The following is a 23,796-nucleotide window of genomic DNA, read 5'->3' as shown; positions in this document are numbered from 1 at the left end:
AGGAGGGCAAGGGGGAAGATGGGAGTGAGGGGGGAGGGGGAGCCCATCAACGCTAAGAAGTCGTGACCCAGAAAGACATGACCATCATCTTCAGTGCGCGGCTCGCGAAATTAAAACTCAAAACGCTCTCTGCATACAAGACGACGGAGACGATGATGACGTGCTCGTAATGAAGAGAGAGGGCCGCCCGCATTCAACAATCGGAGTTCCCTGTGTTGCCGTTCCGACCGTCTTCGGCGTTCCGTTGCCAACTTTCCGTCCGGGTGGCTTCGATTCGCCTTCTCTAACTTTGTACTCAAAGGTTCGCCTCTCCGCCCCACTCACATACTCGCTCGCTCGCTCAGTCAATCGTTCAAGGCAACGTTTACCCGCTTGGTAAGCATTGTGTGGTCGTCCCTTGTTCCACGGCTGTTTGGATAAGCTAGTGGTATCGGAGACTTTGAAATTTTGACGAGCGAATCGTGAGCACACGGTGCCGTGGTAACAGATTGTATTTTACGACAAAGCAAAGACCCCTCACTCTACTTCTTCATCGTCTTTTTGAGCTTCGTCCTGCCGCGGCTGCTTCGTCCCGAGCTTGTTCACGTGGACTGGCACGGATTGCCGCGGGGGTGGAGGGAGGGGGGGAAAGCGGCAAAGGAAGAGAACGAAGCGAACGAATGAATTCAGGATGGAGGTGATTAGAGAGCAAGAGCCGACGTCGGCGTCGTCTACGAAAAGTTCCTGAGCCAGAAGCTGCTAACTCGTCCATTTTGCGAATGCATGCGGGCATCCAGACCGCCTGGCACGCAAACACGAGACAGCCGATTCAAGGTGTACCAAGCATCTTAGTGATGAGGCTGTTTTCGTGTAATTAAATGGGTTCTCCACCCAGTCAGGCGCTCAACGCCATGCTAAGCAACACGTTCAGATAAGTGGGCGAGCACCAGAGCGATCGCTAGCCCCTCACAGGAAATTCGACCCTCGAGGGAGTGGGAGGTTCCCTCGCTCCGTCGCGTCTGCCCTTCAGCAACCTTTCGGCCAAATTTACGGAAATCTCCCTTATCCGCGGATCCTGTTGATCCTCCCCGCTTCCCCTAAGCTCGTGAAACGAGCGCATGCATAACGCTCTACGTCGGTCGTCGGGCAGAGCCACAAAACCAAATATTCCTCTGGGCGCCGCGCTGCTCGCCTCGAGTTTCGAGTCCCGCCTGCGCTGAGAACGTACGCGTAGCGTCACATCAAGCGAGAATCAAGCTTCTTGCTGTACGAGGAATGCGTGCCGAACGGAAACGGCTTGCCCGGAGACAACGACGTGAATTGCCTGAATAAGTGAATATACGTCGAAGAGAATGAGCTTTCTGAACTGCAAGATATGCTCGCGCTTTCCCTCGTCGACGCATAACCTCACGCAAAAGCACCAGCAGATGCAGAATACCGGAAACTCCGGAGAATCGGCGGCTACTAAAGCCGGGGAGAGAATGATGAAAGCCGATCCCGCGTTGCAGGTTGGCCAGTGACGGACTGGCATCGCTGCGCTTTACTTGAAAAATCACTGATTGATCGAGATCGTCTCTCGCTTATCGGGCTCGAACAAAATAAATTAGGATCTCACGTTGGCCTCGTGCTCTTCCCCTCGCATCCGCTCCCCGAGAATGAGCCCCGAGAACGTTAATTTCTCGCGGAGCGTCTTCAACGATTACGCAGCGCATCGGATGCACATAGAGAGAATCCGCTCTAGCCGGAAAGTTCCAGAGCGTTCGGAATCGTAAGAGGAACCGAAAATCGGGAGCTTGGATGACATCTAATGAGAGCCTGTGCTCATATCATGAATACTTGGGACTCGGGTCGCTCTAGAGGAGCTGAGACGGAACTTAGTGTTTCGAAATCAGCGCTTGGATCGAGATCGGAACATGGCTTCAATCACCCGGAATTAGGAAGCTAAACATTCCCGAATGAACCTGTGGTCTCTCAGTGTTGACCTAATCCCTCTTTCGCCGGGTTGAGGCGCGAGAAGTTTCCTGGCAGACTCCTTGTTCCCTTGGAAGTAATTGTCGAATGGAACTGCTGGGAAATAATCATCGGATTTCCATTCTGCTGGGGTTCGGATTTCCATTGAATCGATCTGCTCCTTGAGAGTGATAGTGGAGCCAGTTCACGGAAACTCCACTACCCCCCCCCCTCCCCTCCCGATCCCGATTCTCCCAAGCGGGAGCGGGCACATTCATCTAGCGCGTCAGGGTCTGGACCCAGTGCGAAAAACGCTTCCACTATCCGGGGAACTCCGCGCTCCGTAATCCGATGAGTGACTCTTCATGTTTGGAGACGATTCACTGCGATGCTTGAAGCACCCACGACCGATTGGTAGTCATCGGTCGCCCTGTCCCCGCTCTCTATCGAGGACGAGCTATTGAAAGCCAATTACGGTGCGTGTGCAAGCATCTCCGGTCTCGTTCGCTCGCTCCGAGCGCTTAGCTAAGCTTGCTCTTCGTTCGCTAACCTGTTTGCAGGTTTGCTCGCTACGGCCTCCCCCGGCCCGTCTCCCCCTCTGACCGTCGGCCCGTGAGACCGCTTCGCACGATGCGTGTAATGGGCCGCAAAGCTGAATTAAGATGTCGTTAGCTTCACTTTACCTCGAACTTACTGCTTGACATCAATGACCGCAGCCTTCCTGCATAAAAATTCGAGTAAGAGCTCACTGCGTTTAGAGAAGCTCACCGAAAAATTCACTCTCTACCACTTTAGAGCTCTTCTCGGTCAGGCTTTTACCGTACCAACACTTTCCAGCCGAGCAGAAGCGACGGACTCGGCTTGGTAATCAATTAGGAAAAGAGAAAGTCTGGATTCTAATTTTGAGAAACTTCCTGCGCATACCTATCCCTCCAGCGCTACTCAAATCCTGCCCGTATACTAAGGAACAGAACCCAAAATATCAAAGGGAAGACCTGGGTCTTCGGAAATCCGTTGGACCGCACGCGCGACAACTCCGTGGGCGGCTGCGGGGGGGGGGGAAACGACAGCGCCAGATCGTTGTCAACACCACAGGCTCCCGCTGATCCTCCTTTTTTTAGGATCGTCGCCGTCTCTTTTGTCATCGTCGTGTTTGTGGTCCTCATTTCCTGCTTCAAGGAGTAACGAGCAGCGAATCCGAGGTGACGAATGACGAGAAGGGGCCGGGGATATTCCACGATACCGTTCGTATTCGACCTCCGTACGGAGCGTACGCCTCTCAAGTAGCTCAAGTAAGCCGAGAAACGGAACAGAGGGCCGGAGAGATCGACTCTACGGTCGTGTACGGTCGAGGGTCGCTGCACAAACCAGGATATACACAGACAAAACTCGAGAGCAAGAGAACCGAACACTGAGATATGCGACCAAAGTTCGCCGACGGATGGGGTGTCGAACCGCCTTCGCACCGCCAAATCCAGCCTGGCCCGATTCTCGGTCGCGGGAGACAGAGGCACGCCGGCCACTCATACCCAAACTTTGTGAATCTTCCTCCGACAGAAGTTGTAGACTGGAATTCTTAGCCGACTGAATGACTCACTGACAGACAGACTGACTGACTGTCTGACTGAGTGCGAGCCTCAGCACATCCGAGTTGACCGGTGCCGACATCACCGCCGGAAGTCGGTTTCGCGCTCCTGACGCATCGAGCTCCGCTCAAAATTCGGAACTTCGAATTGACGCCCGTATCCGAATATCGAGTTAGGACCAGGGTTCGTCGAAATCGAATCGACAATCAATTACGCGGTGAGTTCCACCGGTTGGACCGAGTATGACTAGTTGCTCCCATCGCGCTCGCCCCGAGCTCAAGCGGGAACGAGCGCTGCGCTTGACCAACAACGCGAAGGAAGAGGCGAGGGTCAGTGAATTCACTTCTGTAAAAAGTTCGTCTTCCTCTTCATTAAGCCAAGCTGCCAATTAGCGGATTATATTACGAAGAGCTGGCGGAAGATGAAGACGCGGGGACTGCCGCCGACCTCTACCACTCTCTGTTAGCACCTCGTGGCCTAGTCGCTCCCACACGTCCAGACTCGATCTCCAACTCACGCCCAGTTTCACCTTGAGGAAGCCAAATGTTCTTGTCTCGGAATTCCGAATCCAGCCCGCTTGCTTGGACACTTGTTCATTCGCTTCAGAATCCAGACGGGGCTCGTTCAGGCGCTCTTCAATCGGCGTTTTGGTAGCATGGCCGGGGAGATTTCGTCAAGGCCCGGTCTCAACTTAACGCAGATGTTCACCGGACCCGGGGAGATATTCTCCCGATAGCAACAGCTTCTAATTAACGCTGGCCGACTCGGGTCCTATCCGACCGGCGCTTCCGAGCTTTTCCATAAGGAAGAAATCGAAAAAATGACTCAGCCCATTTCAATCCACACTCGGGCGAGCCGTTCGGGCGCCCAGAGTAGCGGCTACTGACCGCGTGCGGGTCCAAACATTCATTCGGTGGGTCGTTGCAGTTCCAGCGGAAGACCGTGTCTCCGAATTCAGGTTGGTCGTTCGGGGAGGGAGCGCAGCGGCAGGACAGCGGACCAACGAACAAGCGCATGCGGATCAGCTAAATAGCTGGACATTTCTCAAAAAGGCAAAAAATCCTGGGGATTACCGGGTGTCGCGAGATCGGCTCCAAATAGGGTCCACTCAGCGTCGCGAAGTGGATGACGTCGACTTTTCAGGGAAGACTCCAAGGAGCCAGAGACGACGACAAGGGAAAGTAGCTTCGCCGGCGAGTCATCTTAGCCCGAAAAAAGTGGGGAACTCCGGGGAAGTCGCGACGGTGGGGTCAGGCTCCGGGATGGGGCGGCAGGCAGGCAGGCAGGCGAAGAGGGACAGAATGTAGAGTTTGAAAGGGGCAGGCGGAGGGATGAAAAAGAGAGACAGGAGAATGTTCTTGCTTCCGGGCTTAAAGCGTGCACCGGCTGGCTGCTGTTCTCCTTGAAGTCGGGTGGCCCAAAATTAACTCCGCTTTTTACCAACAGCTGTTCCTTTCCCGACCGACCGACGCAAAAGACGCGAGGCAACGAGAAAAAATCTCAAAAACTAAGGACTGAGCCAGCTCGTCGGTCCGTCCAAGGAGCCAGCCCGATCGGCCTGAATTTAACAGCGCTTAATTTCAACGCCGCATACATTACTTGTTGTACGTATGCTCCGCTCCGCCTCAGCGGATAGTCGATGGCAGCGGGAAGAGCCAGCTCGATGGACGGACGAATCAAATCGAGGTTCTGGCCAACAGCGGACAGTTTCCAAGACGCACACTCGTCATTCCCCGGAAATCCAACCAGAGACTTCCACCACGTTCCGGGACCACGTGCAGGTCCGTGATTTTGTTCGATCTCGAGAGGGGTCAGGAGTTGTGTGGCAATGACCGAATGATCGTCTTGAATATCTTCTCTGGACCCTCGCCTCGGTCCGTGTTTCCTCATGTCGACAGGGTTTCCGATTCGGCGCAGCTCATCCATGTCACCACACGGAAGCATAATCCGTAGGTTTTGAATAGAGGATGGAGACGCGAGACTCTATCCGAAAAATTCATGTTTCGCATAATCAGGAGGCTCCCAAGGGACCGATGCGGTCCGGGGATTGCCGCGGAGCTGTTCACACCAAGAGGTGGACTTCTCGTGAGCGAATTATCAAGTATCGAGGCGCACAGGACCGAAGCGGATGCGTATTCTGTCTCTAATGGTAGGGGGTCCGATGAGCAGCGCCCAATCAGATCATTGCTCCCGATCTTTGCTTTGACGAATAAGATAGAATAGGCCCATAAAGTCCCATGTCGGATGAAACTGTCACGACCTGTGAGCCCTGACCTCTGACTCATTCGTTCTACTGAGAATCCGAATCATTTGCACCCATCTGATTATTCACGTCTCTGGTCCCCCCAGTTATCGTTGGCACCTGACCTAGGAACGAGTCGACCTGCAAAGCGTCTATCGGTATATGTACTTACAGTATGCGTAGAGGATTGCTCCGGCGACACAACAGCAGAACAGGGCGGTGGCCACGACGCCCATGGCGATAATGACGCTGGTTCTCCGTTCTCCGGAGAGACAACCCAGGCTTTTCTCCCCCGGTCCGGGACTCATTTGATCCAGCTCGGGTGGGTTAGCCACTAAGTGGGCCTCCACTGAATATCCGCCCTGGTAGGATTGGCGCTTCATCATCATCATGCTGAACTGGTGAGAATATCTGTCCAACTGAGAAAACTTAGCCGCTAATAGGGCAACTGATGACTTTTTTTTCACACAAGCCCACTGATTCTCGGCGGCCTGTTCTTCTTCCTCTTCTTCCCCTGCTCAATCAGTGTAGTAAACTGAAGCGACGACAAAACGTAACGGTCGATCTGAAGAAATCAATTAGAAACCGTTGTTGACAGAGAGATGTTGTCTCCACACGAAACGAAATTTCCTTCGTCCTTGACTCGGCCGATGTCCTGATGAATATTCACTTTCTTCTTCTCGAATGCTCTCGGATCAGTGATCAATTTCTCAACACGTAACAATGGGGCGCTCCCAAGTGGCGGAATTCGCGATTCTCGCGTTAAACAACTATCGTGGATACGACTTCGTGCTCGAGCTTGCTTCGCACAGGTGAGGTAGCGAGTTTCACGATGCTCGTGGTATTTCTCTCGGGGTCACCTCTCGAATTTTGCACGAGCTAGATCATCTGTGAGTTTCTTTCGCTTCGCCACAGGGGGATGTGGTTTTCGATTCCCTCAGATTTCAGAACCTATGTTTTTCTAGCGGCTATTTCGTTCTCCGGGGGAAGAGATGCGATGAGCCTTCGATTGTGCCTTCGAGTCCCGGAAGTGTTCGGGATTCTCTCAATCCTTCGACTTCTTAACGGGGGTGCTTCGGATGTTCCCGCGGGTTTCGCGCTCGCTCGATCATTCGATAAACTCCTGCGTCGATTCTCGCGTCGTCTTGTGAGTCCTAAGCTGTGCGGCTTCCTCTTGGTGGAGCTTCGAGACTAGCGAATTTGAGCGCTCCGGACAAATCCTTGTACTACCAGGGTGAGTCGAACGAGTTGAAGGCAGGGGGTGCGGTGCGGGAGTGGAGCTTTTGTTTTTTTCTTGATATGTAGCGATGATATGTCTGTCCTGTCCTTGACGCAGAAGAACCTTCAACTCATGTCACGTCGCACATTTTCGCTGCACTGTCCTTTTGCTTGCGCACTCTCTAATCGAACGTACTCTACTCGACCACCGTCGACGCACGTGTGAGCTCTCGACGAAGACTTGGATTCGGGGAGTGCCTCCTAGGGGGCGCCTGAGGTTCGTTTCGGAATGTGGGAGGAGTCACCCAAGCCCCGGACGTCGTCGACGTATTGCCGCTTAGAGGAAGTCCTTTTGCCGTTTTTTTCTCTCTGAGACCCTCTCTCGGACCCTTCCTCGGGTCATGCCGCGTGGTCGCGGCGTGGCGGTCACGTCTCAACGCTACCATCTATCGCTGAAACACGCTAGACGGGATGCGCGTTCTGTGAATGCGGAATGGTCGATTGACAATAGGCGTTTAGGCGAATATCCTTTTATGCCCCTCATCGTCGTACTGATCTCCTGTTTCCGCATTTACACCGACATCGCCGGTGCCTCCGCGATATCCCTTCTTTCTCAGCGACCCCATAGTCGTGCAGCGAAGACGTTCCTCCGATCCCTGCTACGCTCTGCTTTTTCGTCGCAGCAGCCGCTTCGGAGGGGAATCGTCGATGAAGGAAATAGGGACAAATATATTTTCCCCGAGGAAGGAAATCATGAAACATTCGTCGAAATCCCGAGCTTACCTCTTACCTATTACTCCCTGCCATCCGGTAACAATTCGCTGGGGGACATCCCGGGGAGAAAGCTGACTTGATCTACCGCGATAGGCTGGGCCGCTGACTGGGATTGATTGCAAGCACATCTCCCTTCGCGGTGCTGTCTAAAGGGATGGAACGATGCGGCCGACTCCGAGAATATTTTGCATGGATTAGATTTTCAGATCATTTCTCGAGGCCGAGTCGGAGAGAGGAAACAATGTACCTGTGAATGCTATCTCGAGATGTTCTTACCTGAAGTCGAATTATCCAGACTTATCCTCCCGGCGTCCATAGCGATGAACCGCGAGGATGAGCGCAAAAAACAAAACAATTTTGCTCATCTCAAACACCGCTCGTTCCCAATGGGGCGGCAGAAAACACGGCCGTCAGAAGACTCGGATTTGTCTGATACTGAATAGGCGGAATGTCCTACTTCGGATGAGGACCCTCAAAATACATGCGAAACGAAATATAAGGGTTTGAGCTCCTCGGTCTGTTCAATGCGATCTCAAAAAGACAGAAGCGTCGACGCAAGTCTCATCTTCCGGACTGGCCCGAATGATCGATTCGGTACCGGTCCGTTTCTCATGAACGCTTCGGGCGGTGCGCCGGGAGACCTGATGACGACTTGGGAGTGAACTTTCATCCATACAATCGTTCAATGATTAGAGGCTGCCGATCATACCGATCGTTCGTTCGGAGAAATGTCCCTCATCCGGGTATACATCTCAGCCAGCCTCCCAGGGACTCCCGAATCAGAATTGCGAGCGACGTGACGCAACGCCAACAGTCGAGAGGTCTAAGAACTAAAAGATACCGGGTAGGCACTTCAATCGTCGGGGCCATTTTCCTGGACCATTCCCAACTGAATTGGAAGCTTTTCTCCATTCAATGGTAGCGCTGCTTTTCCTGATATTTTTTCCAATGATTCTCTAAAAATCTCGAGCCACACCTCGACCACCGATCGCGGGTTCAGTCGACATGGTACGAAACTAATGTCGGTACAGGGCACGCCTAGAGCAAGTCTCTTCGCCGAGGAAAGAAAAATGTACGATGAGCTTCTCGGCACGCCAAGACGCTCTTGTAGCCCAGCCTCGGATTCAAATCAGTGCCGAAACTCTGGCAGAACGATTCCGCGGAACTGGAAAATCGTCGCATCATCAAATGCCGTTTGCCGGCCCCCGTAGATGAACACCCATGCCTATAAGCCTCGAGGCTCCAAGCTGAGATCCCCATGATGACGATTGTGATGATTGATGATTAAGGGCTCCGATAAGGGATACGCCGTGGTCAAAAGCTAGTCTATTGCCATGCAGCAACCAGACTTCGCCGTCAACATATGGTTTCAATCTGATCTAAGAGTCCAATTCGGGAATGAGACTTTGCGCCTTCGACGGCATCATGCGATCGATAGTATCAGAAAAGCCATGGCTTGGAAGGATCAAGGGGAAGAAAAAGCTGCCATAGTACACGGCATTCCTGATAAAATACTCGACGTTGTAATAAAAGCGTCGCGAGGCGGGGCGAGGCGGTGCAGTGCGCTTCGGATGGCACTTTCTTCGGACTTCCAGGGGCGGAACTCTGACATTTCGCACTGAACGAGAAGTGAATATTTGCGAAATAGAATCGGCGGGCGGCTACATTTTTCTCCAAAAAAAAATGGAAATCCCGAATTACCGCCCAGGCCAGCTCGTCAATTGGTAACGCCAGTGCCTGTTCGGAAAATTGAGCTGGTTCGAGCGTCTATCCACTGGATCTGAGTCGCTGGAGAGGTCTAAAAGAAGTCAACACGCTGTGTTCAACAGGCTTCGAGACGGAGTGAATCAGAGACCAAATTGTGACAAGAAGTTGCTCATCATACCGAGGAGATCCCCTGAGAGCTCGCTCACCACGTTCTGCGTGTCGATACGTTTGGAGGAACGGGATGAAAATCAAGCCTGAACGCTGGTATCAGACCCTCTTCACATTTATCGGGAAATCAAGGATGGGGCTCAGAAAGGATCGCTCGAAGATGAAAAAATTAGTCATTGAGCTCCATTGCCGAATGAACTATGGGGAGCGCTTGACGCTCATGTGCCCATGATTAAAAAAAAGATCTTACACACTCATACCGTTCCACAACAGAAGCGCTGCTCAAACTTTTGGCCGAGGAAATACGGACCCTTGGGGGAGGGTGTGCCCCGAACGCAGAAGTGCAGAAGTCGTCCGGAGAGAGATTCGCGGAAGCTCCTGATTCGAGTCAGAGGAAGGGGGCTTCGAGCGGGGGCTTCCAGGACCTCTGCAAGCCAGAAAGCGCGAACCCGACTATCGTCGAAGTCTATTGCCGGGGGAAGCCGGTCCATGGAATGATGGCGTCCAGACCTCTTCCTTCGGACCACGTGCTTCTAGCTGAGGGCCCCGGGGATAGCATTGCAGGCGCATTCTCCAGATTGGAGTCCAGAGCGATCGCACATGTCGGCGAGTTCGAGATTTCGCTCGAGAACAGAAAATATCGACAGCCACAGCTCCCGAGTACCTCTTCTATGGCGAGAATTATTATAGAACATCCGCGCCGAAATATGGGCCCTTTCCGAGAGCAGTTTGCATTCTTCCACTAACTCGGGATCTGGATCTTGGAAACGGACTGCGGGGCTCCCAGTCTCTCCCCAGGGGTTCCCAGTGTTTCACAGTCAGGATGTCTGTTGTCATTTTGCAGAATCTTGGCGGATTGAGCGAGAATCGGCTGCCAGAGGTATTTATGAAATGAGCGTAGGTCTATACAGTTTCTCGCATGTAGGCCGATCCCTGGATAAGGTTGAACCTTCCCGAAACTCCGGGTTATACCCTTGAGACGCTATGCCATGGGTATAGACCCACCAAGCCGAAACTTTCACGCCGAAACCCCGAAAGCCGAAACCTGGAACGCCGAAACCCAGAACGCCGAAATTCGTCTACCCGAAACCCAGTACGCCGAAAGTTGAGGTAGCCGAAACCCAGCGAAAAGCGCATGGTCATGCGCACTCACATAAGCCAGCTTGTCACTGCGAACCCCGGAGAGGGTTTCTTACGCTCGTGACAGGGACGCGAGCATTTACTCCAAACCTCGTACTCCTGCAGAACCGCGGAGAGTTGGTGCCTGCTGGAAATCTGTGTTCATCACCCTCGGAGTCATTCGGATCGGAGTCTTCATAACCGGATCTGATCACAGTCTGCTGTATCATGGCCGCCCCTCCGCGGTTACGAACCGCACCAGATTGCCATTCCATTGATACCTTTTTACTCATTTCCGAAATCAAACACAAAGTCAGGAAGTCTCATCGGAGGAACCCGAAGTGAACGTCCCTTGAGACCCCCTCTCGGAAGCAGCTCTTGGCGTGGAACCTCCCCATCGGTACGCCGTCACCTCTCCGACAACCGGTATGTCATACCAGAGGGGATTCTTCCACGTCTAGCGCTTCGGAGAGGGGGGGTTGATCTTCATGCGGTCGAGGGGCGCGGAAATGTGGAGAAGGATTAAAGTTGCTCAAGAACTCTCCAAACGAGCGGGTACATCGAAAAAATTCCCGGCATAGAGATGATGACACCAAAGATGGAGAGATGATCAGGACGCTAGCGCTGTCTCCGGACGCTCTCTCCAGAATAGCGTCCCTCTTCATCTCTTCAGATATGTGAGGCGTTTCGCTGTGAAGTTCTTCATCAACGTGCTAATGGGAAGGAGCGTAGGCTCTGATCCGTTTTCTCACCATGTCCCCGGATTTAGACGAATAAGAACGAGAAGGAAAACGGGGGCAGTTATGAGTGGTAACACGCATACTCTAGCACTCTGAGCAGTCCTGCCGATCCATCGCAGGCTGCACCGTATACAGTGGAATCTCGCCACAACAAACTTCGTGGTACCGAAGAAATATGTTCGTTGTGATGAGAGTTCGCAGTTACGAAAGTTGTCCATCATTATCTCTATGGCGAGCCTGGCAAGGGAGAAAAGTGTTCGTTTCTATTTTCTACTGAAAAATCGTTGTAACGGTGTTCGTTGTAACGATATTTGACCGCATCGCTACTTCAAAGCGAAGGAAGTGTCGCGCGTGGGAGTTCAACCTGGAATGATTCAGGTGGAACAAATGATCGAAGATGATTCTGCTGCTAAAATAGCAAGACGGAGTCATGAGTCACAAACGTCACCGCCGCACGCAACGCGCTCCGCTAAAATGCCTTATTCATTGGAACAATGAGAACAGGTCCTTCCATTCGCAGGTTTGAGTCGTAACTCAGTGAGTCGTGGGAATTCGGGATATATTGAACGGTCCTCAAGCACAGAGCCAATCTCGGCTAAAATGACGGGCAAAGATAAAACTAGCTACTCCTAAGCGGTAAAGGTAGCCTATGTGTCATCTTGAGTGACCGCGTACGCCCCCTTGCCAATCGGCAGTGGAAAGAGTTCCGCGGTATTCGCCGTCGATAATTTCAGGCGCCGTCAGAAAGCGATGTTAACATTTTTTCCCTGTCGGCGCTCGCGATGGGTGTGGTGTATCTCATCCGACATGGGCAACGGTTCCCCTTGAAGGCTTTCCCCCTCCTCGAATCGGCTTTCGGAGGAGAGCCGATAGTGGCCGGAGAGCTCACCGAACAAGGGAGAGCCAGGATGCGGGAGTTGGGCAGCACTTTCAAGGGTGTGCCTATTCGCGAAGCGAAGTTCAGTTGCAATCGTCGATGCAGGGATTCCATGACAGAGCTCCTAACGGGCGCCGAGTGTGCCCTGGAACCAGAGAGCCTCGGTGACCGTAACTATGACAATCTCGAACAATTCTGCGAAAGAAGCGACCTGAACACCCTGTCCGCTGCGATGAACTCGAGCATCAGAAATCGAAAAGCGTTCGACGCCCTGAACGAGAAATATTTCTCCGGCCTTGAGAAAGGTCTCATTCGAGATGTTGCGGGGGGCACCCTCATCGACGCTTTCGCCATTTTGGATGATAGAGGCGTTCAGAAAATACCCGACGATTTGGCATCGCTCGACTTGGACTGTGCTGTCGCTGTGACACTGGCCCTTCAGCACGATGTTGAAGGACCGATCAAGAAAACTATTCGAGACGCTTTCGAGAAGGAGGACGGGCAAACTGTCGCAGTCGTGTCGGACATTCATATAATCTTTGTGCTCCAGAGAGTGGCTCCCCTTCTTGTGAAAAAACGTCCCCCTTTTGGGAGTGTACTCAAGATGACTTCAAGGAAAGACTGTGTTGTAATTGAATATTTGAATGAAAGTGTTGAGATCCCGCTGACCGACTTTCAGCGAATGATCGAATCACAGACTCCATCATCCCACTTCTGATTCGACCAATTCCTGAACGCTCAATTGTGGAGAATTCCGAAAACCCCCCGACACAAAGATCCACATCAAGCGGCGGCAGCGGAGTCTACCGCGCCATTATGGTGCGATGACGCTGTCTTTTCGGACTCGACGAGCAGCGTCATCTGACGCACTCTAGAGTTTCTATATTTCCAAGAATCGAGGTCAATGTGTTCACGCTAGCTGATCCACGGAGAGATTTGCACGGGAGGGATCTATCTGGGAATCGGTCTCCTCGTCGATGACTGGCATGGAAAAAAAAGAAGCCATAAGCTCCGTTGGCAGATGCTTTTATTGAACGAATCGTAGGACTCGACGGATAATAAATACCGTTTTGAGGAGTGAGTTTAATTGCGGAGTAGTAACCCCCAGATGAAATATCTGTACCAAAGTCGAAGCCAGATGAGAATTTCGAGTAGGTAATTTTAATTATTTTCTTTCTCCCAGCACCCCTCCCCTCCGACTGAAAGTTAAGACAAGAGAGTCGGGGATACTCTTCTAAATGCTTCAAGTCTATTCTATGCCATGATCACAAAATAGAATCGATTATTACAAGGAACTAGTCTCACAATTGCATCTTTGTCTTATGGCTAGCATTTCTGCCTCGGAAAGGAGTCGTGATTCTAATGTAGTTCCCCTTTCTGGCACCTCTCACGATTCGTTCCCCCGTCTTCATCGCTGGCTGACTGCGCGCGGCTTGCTGGCTTGTCAACGAGTGCCGTGATCATATACAGAATATTTACAAAATCAAAATTGAGCTTAAAGCTTCGGTCGAATCTCTCTCATCTCCTGGCACACTCATAGCTGGTCGTTCCGTTCCGCATAACGTTTATGGGTTATCATAAATGCTACTGGATCCGGACAAGGGTAGAGGAAGCTTCCCCTGTCCCGTTCCCATTTGGGGTCTCGACAGTCCTAGCGGAGGTTTTCGCTGGATGGGAACGGCGTTGAGCTGGCGCGCTTGAAGCAAACTCATCTGCGGAGAGCAAAAGCAGGAAATTCAATCAGAATTCATTTGATCGCTTCGCGAAACATTCGATCCTACGGTCTCCAGACGGGGTTTAATCTCGTGAACGGACCCGGTATGGTCAGGATTATTCTCAATGACGACATTCAAATAACTCCACGCTATGGGTTTCGATCTTGAATCGTTCAGTTTTTCTTCTCACCTGGTCCTCGATGCTGCTGGTCGACAGTTTTCTCTGCATCTGGTGATTGCCGTCGAGGAGACGCTGCGGAGCGGGACCCTCCAGGCTTGAAGTTGAGCTTTGCTTCGTCATCGGTGGGAATGCGAAAGGTGATGGTGGATTGCTGGTGGGCGTCGAGCACGCAGACGAGTTGTTGATTGCTTCCACCATTCCCGCAACGAAACCCGTGCGAGGGAGACTACCTGAGGAAGAACAGAGACCATTCCAGAACCCATCGATTTTCTCGTGACGGCACGACGGACAGAATCGGCTGAGCATCCGACGGAAACTGGACCCAGAGCATACCTCCATAGCTACTGCAGCTATTAATCGGCGTTGAGCGACCAGACCGTGGCAAACCTGAGGCAGAATCATGAAAATGTATAGGTGTTGAGTTTCCAGAGCGGAAACTCTCAGGATTATAAGAAGCAGACGTTGAACGTGGAAGACTTTCACTCCTGCAAAACGTGCGAAAGCATGAAGCTGTTGTGCGGTCCCTCGATTTAGGTACTTGAGGTGAGTAGGCAGATCGGCAGAGTGCGAAACGATGGTGGCCGAAGCGCTTATGAAAAATTCTCTTCAACGAACCTGAAGGACGTCGGAGTACTGCTCCGGGGGGTGGATGTCTCGCTTTTGTGTCCCCTCTCGGCGGAAGCGGTTCGGCTCCCTTGGGTCGGTATACGTACGACGTCTACGGTGTCCAGGAGGTTCTTAGCGTCTACGGCTAGAGCGTGAGCCGAGGCCAACATGGCTTTCCGATACTCGCCATCCAGAGCGGTCTTGTAATATCGGTGGGCTAACTTCATGGCTTGAACTAAATTCGCCATATCTTTGCTGAGTACCTTGTGCGCCATTTCTACGTTCCGCCGATGCCAAGTGGGAATCGTTGGCACAAGCTTGTCAACGGTCGCTAGCAACGCCCTCAATTCGAGACCAACACTTTTGACTAATTCGACGTAGTCGTCAACACGTGACTCCTTCACGCCATTCGAGAGCAGCATTATCGTTTTTACCACACGGGTGGTGCATTCGTAGACCACATCGCCCGTTCGGTCGATTTCGCTGCCGGCGCGCGACGGAGCCGCGGCCGAGGAGCCAGGCGTAGCTGAACCCGACGTCGGTAGCGAGGCTTCTGAGGAAGAGTGAAAATACTGAGTTCTGACTTTCTCCTCATTATCCATCGTTAAGCGGTTCAGGGATCCGGTTCGAGCTCCACGAGGTATCGGAATGGACTGATTCGATACTCACGAGGCGACGGATTGCCATTGGAGGCCGCAGCTTTGATCTGAGAGCTCGGAGCCGGAGCAGGATTCTGATGGCCCAGCTGTGGAAATGAAGCTTCCTCGTTCAACCATCTCTGGTCTTGTTCTATTTCCCTCTGCTGTTCCTTCAACTTGATCTCTAACAGACGCTTCTCCAAGAATTCGTGGTCGTCCACGACAGAGCTACGAATCGGAGGCGTATTCGGTGCCGGGGGCGGTGGGGGGTTGTCCTGGAAAACGCGTGTTTTACACTTCTTGACTTCCGTAGTGAAGGTGGAGCCTCCCGCGCTATCGAGGGCTCTGAAACATTCTCAAAACTATCGAAGGGGCTTACCTGCTGCGGAAATGCGTTTGTCGGTGAATTGAAGCTGTTGGGTGGCGACGAGAGGCTTCCTATGGTTGTTGCGGATGGGCTCGGGTTCGTGTTCAGAGGCAGCCCAGAGCCCTTGGCAGCGGCTTCGAGCGCGGACGTCACGCGTCCCGACGCGCCGACCGCGAATGTGTTCGTCGGTGAAGCGGGAGCGACGTATGCCCAAGCAGGAGGTATTGCCCCATCGTTTTCTCTCATCAGCCGAGCGAGAACCTCGGGTGTCTCCGCTACGATATACGTCACTGGAGCTTGGGGCGGCGTACCTTGCGGCTGAGGAGTTCCGCAAACGCTATTCCTATCGCTCAACGGTCGGGCGGGCTGAAGAAACATATGAGACACTGCTTACTCGACCGAAAGTGGATTTCACCGTGATTCGAATCGGAGAATTTCATTTAATTAATGAATTGATCATTTAATCGGGAACCTATCAAATCATGGTAGATTTTTCGGATGGATTAAAACTTCTATTTACCTTTGGAGGCGGTTCGTCAGATCCCGAAGATCCCCACGAGAGAGTATTATTACGCCGCGTGTCTCGACGAACACATTCGGCTTGAGTTTTCTCCTCATTGTAGATTTCGCTGGAAACAATAATCGAAGGGTCTCCTAAGCGATGATATCAGCGAACCAGACTCCCGGTTCTATATCGGGTGGCCGGCCGAATAATGTCCGACTTTATCCATCTGTCTCTTCCACTCACTTGAGAGCTTCTTTGATGGCATGAAATTGGGGTCGTTTACTCGGCTCGTACGACCAACACACCGACATGATGCTGTAAAGCCTCGGTGGGCATTGTGTGGGCAGGGGAAGCCGTTCGCCATCCTCGATCCGTCCAACTACGTCATTATTCTTCACTCCTTGGAATGGTTTCACACCATACATGAGGATTTCCCAAACGCATACAGCGAACATCCACACGTCACTCGCGGTTGTGAATCGTCTGAGAATCGGAGCGTATCAATGAGTGCCATTATCGAAATGAGCCTAGCATCGAATTTAAAGTTTTCAAAAATTCCTGAGTTCTCCGGAAATCATCGATCAACAGATTAACTCACCTAAAATTAATTGATTCGGGAGCCATCCATTTGATAGGCAGTTTGCCGTTGGACGCTTTGTAGCACGAACCATCATGCAGAACTCGAGAGAGTCCGAAATCGGCTAGCTTGACACAATCGTGCGACGCAACCAAAACGTTTCTAGCGGCAATATCTCTGTGCACGAATTTCTTCGACTCCAGATACGAAAGCGCGGTCGACAGCTGGTAGGCATATAATAACTGGTGGTGCAATTGTACCCGTTCCCGGTTCTGTTGCAAGTAGCCTCGTAACTCTCCATGCTTTGCCAGCTCCATCACGATCCAGATTGGCGACTCGGAGCAGGTACCCATGAGTTTGATAATGTGAGGATGATCGAACTGTTTCATGGTGTCTGGAAGGAACCCCTGGTCAGATTCAATCATTCTTAAGGGTTTCGCCGGAGAGGACGGAATTCCAACGGAAAACTTAGGGGAGAGACATGGAATTCTTGATAAGCGCGACGCGGAGAAAAACTCACAGGCTTCGTCTAGGAACTTGTCGCCGATGCCCTCCTGGTTCTCCACTTTGCACGTTTTTATTGCAACTTGTAGACTCGACCCATCCTTATTTCTCCAGACCCCCCTATAGACATCGGCAAATTGACCTTCTCCGATGATTTCACCCAATGTTATGGTTGTCCGGTCCAATTCATAGTCTTTCGCTGGGGAAAAATGGAACGTTGAGCGAATAGCATGAATATACGTGGCACATCATCCGTGAAAAAGAGCACCGCGATACCTAGAAATTTGACTGGGAATTAAACAAGCATGAGATGGATGACGTAAAAGAACTCACTCGCTGTCGAATAGTCCCCGTCATCGTCGACAATTTCGGCGTAGTCTTCCGAATTGCGTTGCTTCCCGATTCCATTGCGCGTTTTGGCTGAGCTCCTCCTGGAATGATAAATTTCCGTGAGACTTGCGGTCTCTAGGGATTGGAATGGCGGCGGACCGTCGAATGAAATTTAGCGTCGCTGTCAGTCGACTTTTCCTCTAGCTCACCGATAGCGCGGCGGATGGTTGTCTGCAAGGAAATAGATGAGGTACATGAGATGAGGAATTCTTCGATTATACCCTACCCCTCGATCGCATTCGGGGCCTCTGTCTAATATGCGACGAAGCGGTCGAGATTTCCATGGGTTAGTCCGGAAGTTGACTCATGAGCATACCTTCACTTTCAACTACATCCTGAGCCGACGGTGTAGCGACTTCTTTCTCGTCACTCGCGTCATTTAGTTCTGATGGCAAGAGATAGCGGAAGAGGAAGGAGATCGGAATTCGAGATTAATTACACAGTTAGGAAGTCAGGCGTCCGGAAAAGCAGAAATTCATGCGAGGAATAGTCATATCGTATGTTAGGCAGGCATGCCACGTTTCCAGAACCGATTCCACATTCAAGCTCACCTTTTCTGGTCCAATACGAGGCTTGTGTGCTATGTACCAGCCGACAATAACCATCGATGAGATCAGCGATGCCCTCGGCGGTTCGCAAACTATCGCAGGAAATACTCAGAACGTCGGCGGTTCCCGCTATCCTCAGCTGGAGCTGAGGCTTTTGGCCGTCCTGCACGACTGTTTGAATGTTTTGCACCTGGATGAAGGATCCGACGTGGTTGAGGGAACCGTTTTTGTCGGTCAGGTACCCGATTCCCGATTCACACGAAATCACCAAGTCAACGGAGACTGTCCAGCCGGTCTGAAACGGATCAGGTTTCGAGTCAGCGATTCTCTGTCCAAGGTCCGGAGGGCTGGCGTTGATTAACGACTCGAAACTCACCCCTAGCTGGCATGGGAAAATTTCTCGGTCGTATCCGACGACGCTCCTGACCGTTTGGAGAAACTGATGCATGCACTGGATTTCGTTCAGCCGAACGAAATTCTTGAAATGAGACTGAAGCATCTTCCTGAGCGCTTTGGGTTTGTGCTGGCTGACGATATTTTGGGGCAGGAACCGATCGAGACCGACCTCGCGTTCGAGGAACTCCAGGTTAGACTTTTTGTCGATTGCCAGTTGTGATATATCTTTGTAGAACCTGTGGATACAATCGGTGAGGATTGAGGAAAAGTGGCGCGATCCACGTTTCTGGAGGAAAATCGAGAAATAATTCCCTCGTTTCTGATACAGGCAAAACACATCTTATTGAACCCTGTCGAGTCTTACCTTCGAATTTCGAGGCAACACAAAGTGATGGCCAATTCGAGATCAACTTCATCGAACGTTCGGAGGTAATCATTTTTAACTTGTTCGTAGAAGTAGGTGAATGTGACTCGATCGCGAGTACTGAATTCATTGAGATTTGCGAGGAGATATCGGACTCGCAGCTCGAAACTGTGGAGGGGAAGAGGGACTCGTAAACGAGGAGTATCTACGCGAACGGCTGCGTTATGGTCGGCTGGTCGAATTTTTTCTCCGCAGAAGCAATTCGGATTTATTTGCTTACCGCCAATCGTTGAGTGAATGTTGGGGAAGATACTTTTCGAGAACCTGGTACATCGTGGTATCGCGATGTATCCACTGAATCTCACCGGTCGCGGCATGTCTCAATCGAAGTGCGAATAGAATTTCCAGAGGTAACGTCGTCGGGCATAATTGGCCACAAAGGAGGTGAATGATGCCCTGAAATCGCCGGCGGTCATTCCACTGATGAAGGGAGGCTAGACGAGCTTGCTTCCGTGCTTGAGCTCTCGCACGTAGAATCTATTGCGACCCGGAACAATTCATCTTACCTTCACGTCTGTGGCATCTCCGCATTTCACGCTACGGAATTCACCATTGTTGAGGTAGACTTTGAGAACAGAAATGGTCTGTTGACCAGTGCCCTGATTGACATTCACTCCGAGGGGGAGCTTCGCCGGCGAAAGACCGTCGTCCGCGCTTTCTGTCCGAGTATCCAATCTGGAAGCAGGAAGGAAAGTTTCTTGAGATCGATGTCGCCATACAATCGCTGCATGATTCGGATTCTCTCCAACAAAACTGTGTTGCGTCCATCGACGTGAGCCACCGTGACCGGCGAGCGTCACGTCGGAGAATCGACAGGATAAGAAGTCCCAGTCCCCAGGCGTGAAACCCCTCATTACACCATATCTATAACTAAGAATCCGAACTGAGTGAGAGCGACACTATTTGAGAATCCGAATCGGTGGTGGCTAGTAGCCGATGCCCAGCTTCGGGCTCATGAAAGGAGCTCCGATCGGATATCGCATCAGCTAGGCTGCCCTCAATCAGACGGCCAAAGTCTGACCTTTAGTCTGAAAGTGCGATTAGATGTGCGGCATATGTGGCAAAAATAGCGGGATTCAATACTAGGTACTAGAGCCCTCTACCACGGCTTTCCTTGAAAAAGAAACTGCGTGACGAATTGGATTCTCCTTTCCAAATACTTCTGATCTCGGGGATCTCGACGATTCGGAAAAAGCTGTTGATCGTGTCGCGCACCGCAAGAGCCGAAAGTCCTGAATTCCCGAAATGGAATTTCCCCAGCACCGGGTCACTCGACCTTTTAAGGAGTTCCTGAGCTGAAGCATCAAGCACTCATCTGTTTCTCAAGCAATTTATCACAACGCTATGATCAAGAGGCTAGTGGTTAAACGTAGCGTCAAATAAGGGCGGTTGGATCGCCGAAGCCTTCTTTGAGCGGAAATTCTGCCTGTCATCATCCATAATTGGGTCTTATTAAAAATGATACAATGTTCTGTAACGAGCCCCCTGGTGCTATCGCTCTGTCCCATTCGGAGTAGGCGAGTGTGATTTCAAGACAGCGATTCAAGTCTTCCGCTGGTAGTACCGTTCAATCCAGAAAATCAGCGTAGAAACAGAGAAACGGTGATGAATCAGTCGAACGCTCGAGGCATTACCAGGAGGACCATGTCACCTGACGTTTTGCTCGACACTTCATCGGCATCGTCGCAGATGTCTTCTTGCTTAGTTCTGCTCGGCGTCGAAACTATCGCTCCCATCGATGACCAGCAACAGGTGTCTGTCCGGTGAGGTACTCGCTGCTGTCGTTGTCTTACGAGGGGTACCCCATGAGCGAGAATACGAAAATTCCGCTTCCGATCCGACCGAAGTCCTGTTATGCAGCCAGCCAAGCCACCTGTCTGGCGCCAAGCTAACGTAACTTGCTCGTCAGTTGAATGGTCTGTAAGTTTTACGCGCGCGAGAGGCACCCATCGCGGAGCCGCGCTCGGGTTTTCTTCACGGACCAGCATTTGTAAACTCGCTTTACGATCTTCCCGCTGAAGAATTTTCTGAAATATCCGCTCAAAAACCTGCTCCGCTTCCGTGACTAGTCGCTTTTGCTTGAGACCGCGAAAGCCTCTGAGTTGACTAGATCCTTCGCTGGCTAAGAAAACAGTTCTATGATTCGTTGTTTACGATGATGTAACCTTATTGTTAGAAATGATAAACATAGAAGGGGGCGCCCAACGTCTCCATCACCGAGCAGATTGGAAACAGGTCGGGCCTCAGATCTATCGGAACTGACACCTCCTCGATTTTACTCTAGGCGTTGATTGGCGCGTAGTTCACCGGGACTCGCTGTTAGGAGAACCTCATCCGTCAATGCATAAAACATGCGCATCTCCCTCCGTCGATTCGGAATATTGTGGCACCGGAATTCGAAGACGGAGCCTCTGCTCGTTGGCCTGCGTGAAACGAGAAATTGAAATGACACACGAGACAGGAATCGAGGGATCCTCTTTCCTGCAGACGCCGCGACGGGATCCGCGCATGAAAATAAAGACAGCGACGGTGCAGAAAGCGTCTCACGGGGGATAGTAGTGAGGGAACGACGATCGAGAAAGGGAGGTGGCGTGACTCAGACAAGCTCTCCCGTGACCACAGAAAACTGAGAATGAAGCTCCGGTCGAAGCCGCAGTGGCTTGACCTTTCTCACAACATCGACAGCTATTCCGATCGATCTTCCAACGTACACGGGAATCCGGATGAAAGTCAATACACTCACGAACCAAAGGACGCTCCTTTCATAGCGGAGAATATGCATCAATCAAACGAATCCGAGAAAAAGAGACGAATGAATCAATCACGGCACGTTTCCCCGATTCAGAAATGGAGGAGGGGTCTAAGGTAATTCCCGCTCGACCCATGCAGGGAGAAGGAAGACTCCGGTCATGGGTATTAGCGATCGTCGGGGAGCTACACCGCCGAGGACGAAAAGGCTCGGTCAGAAAGCCTTCCGAGGGAAAACCTCGAGACACAAAATTCCTGGACGATCTTCCGTGTCCAGCGCAGCCTGTCGCAAAACTGACCTTAAGGTGCGAACTCGCCGGTGGGTGAAAGTGTTCAGGTGCGACCATCCTCTGTAAGCTGGACGCTGCACCTGAGGAGCTCTCATTTTCACTGAAACGTCGAATCCTCACGGCTCCGTGCGGACTTCGACGCAACCAGCTGATAGACTGCGAAACCACACAGTTCTTCATCAGTGCCTTGCAATCCGAACATTATGGATGACCGACTCCGCCAACACTACGTCGTGCACCGAGACCACTGAACTAGATTTTCACTCAGAAGGCGGACTAACACCGTGAAGTACGCAGAACATCTGAACTTCTCATTCAGATCCCTCAAGCGCTGATCGTCTGCTCCGGATTTTCGAGTGGGTAGTAGAAAATCAGCAGCGATCGCCGGAGTCGAGTCCCAAAGCGGACAAGTCTACACAAGCAGTTGACGAAGAAGTCGGAGTAAAAAAAGGAAGGACATACCACAAATGGGCACGAGCTCGCGGCCAGCCAACACCAACAGAGTCGAGCCGTCAAGAGGACAAATCCATCCTGCGGCACCATCTATCTTTTTTCCAATGAGGGTTTTCTCGAAGCTCAACTTTTCAATCGCAGTGAAATGGTCTCCCTGAAGCGTCAGCCGTTTCCGTCGAGTAGCGACGGCCGCCGAGACATTTACCGCAGCTTGGTCCGCTCGAACGGATGACGGGACCCACGGCTGTTAATTGCCGGGAAACTTCCGTGGCCTTTTTCCAAATACGTCTTGGTACTTCTAGAATCCGGAGAACGAGCGCGAGTTCTACTCTCTTGCTCGGTCATGAGACTTGCACGACCCGGGGAAAGCTGACGATGGAGTTTCCTCGAAGACGAGACATGCTACGCTGGCTTCTGCAAAGCCGGACGGGTTCACGACTACCCACTTGTCGGCTTGCCTTACGGTGTATCTTCATCTGGCCGAGTCAAGCTACCCTATCAAGATCCGATGTATCTAATGTGACAGCTCACGTGAATATTCTGTGTCGTCACTGCAGTGAACGGTTTCCGAGAGTTCCGCGGCTAAAGCACTGCGGCTTGATTGTCCGCGGTGGCTTCAAGCCGTAGATATCCGTAGATCGAAGCGCGGAACCAGAACCCTTGATCCAGAGAAGGAATGAGACGTCCGATATTATAGAATCAAATCGTTTCAATTACGTTCGGAAATCATGACTCATTATTCTATCCGGTCCGAAAGGACACGGTGCGCGTCAAGCTCCCAAATAAAAACCGTCGAAACCACCATGCGGGCGCCTTTATTTCATTCGTTCATTTTCTTTTGCTATCTCGTCGCTTTATGTCCTAGAGCAATTCTCCCCCTTACCCGAAAGCCCATGCTGACGACTGTCGTCGTCTGGTCTCACGGGATTAGACCCCTACCGGGATTAGACGCGAGATAACAGAAAAACCAACAATGGGTGATATTAAACGTCTCGCAGGACTAGGCTTCCGCTAATACGCACGGATCATCTCATCCAAATGACACTGAGACTATGCGGTGACGGGAGCGGTCACTTCCGAGAACGAATGCCGTT

General features: G+C 51.7%; 2 protein-coding genes across 2 annotated transcripts in view; both read right to left on the bottom strand.

Annotated features, from left to right (window-relative positions):
• LOC100897335 (agrin-like) overlaps window positions 1-6,149 on the bottom strand; it is a 75,764-nt gene extending 69,615 nt beyond the window's left edge. Inside the window, 1 exon segment of the mRNA XM_029110794.1 lies at window positions 5,930-6,149. Within this exon segment, the coding sequence (XP_028966627.1) occupies window positions 5,930-6,149 (220 nt within the window).
• Window positions 6,150-14,302: 8,153 nt separating this feature from the next.
• The window catches only part of Fak (protein tyrosine kinase 2 Fak), a 29,487-nt gene continuing 19,993 nt past the window's right edge, over window positions 14,303-23,796 (bottom strand). Inside the window, 17 exon segments of the mRNA XM_029110809.1 lie at window positions 14,303-14,486; window positions 14,590-14,643; window positions 14,970-15,139; window positions 15,604-15,709; window positions 15,838-15,855; window positions 16,039-16,233; window positions 16,388-16,496; window positions 16,616-16,855; window positions 16,971-17,343; window positions 17,470-17,652; window positions 17,787-17,884; window positions 17,993-18,014; window positions 18,395-18,686; window positions 18,768-19,023; window positions 19,152-19,319; window positions 19,432-19,607; window positions 19,718-19,869. Coding sequence (XP_028966642.1) covers window positions 14,373-14,486; window positions 14,590-14,643; window positions 14,970-15,139; window positions 15,604-15,709; window positions 15,838-15,855; window positions 16,039-16,233; window positions 16,388-16,496; window positions 16,616-16,855; window positions 16,971-17,343; window positions 17,470-17,652; window positions 17,787-17,884; window positions 17,993-18,014; window positions 18,395-18,686; window positions 18,768-19,023; window positions 19,152-19,319; window positions 19,432-19,607; window positions 19,718-19,869 — 2,726 coding nt within the window. The 3' untranslated portion in view covers window positions 14,303-14,372.

Source organism: Galendromus occidentalis, unplaced genomic scaffold, assembly GCF_000255335.2.
Source record: "Galendromus occidentalis unplaced genomic scaffold, Mocc_1.1 scf7180000077116, whole genome shotgun sequence".
Lineage (NCBI taxonomy): Eukaryota > Metazoa > Arthropoda > Arachnida > Mesostigmata > Phytoseiidae > Galendromus > Galendromus occidentalis.
Note: the sequence above shows the minus strand (reverse complement) of the source record. Positions and strands in the feature narration are given on the sequence as shown.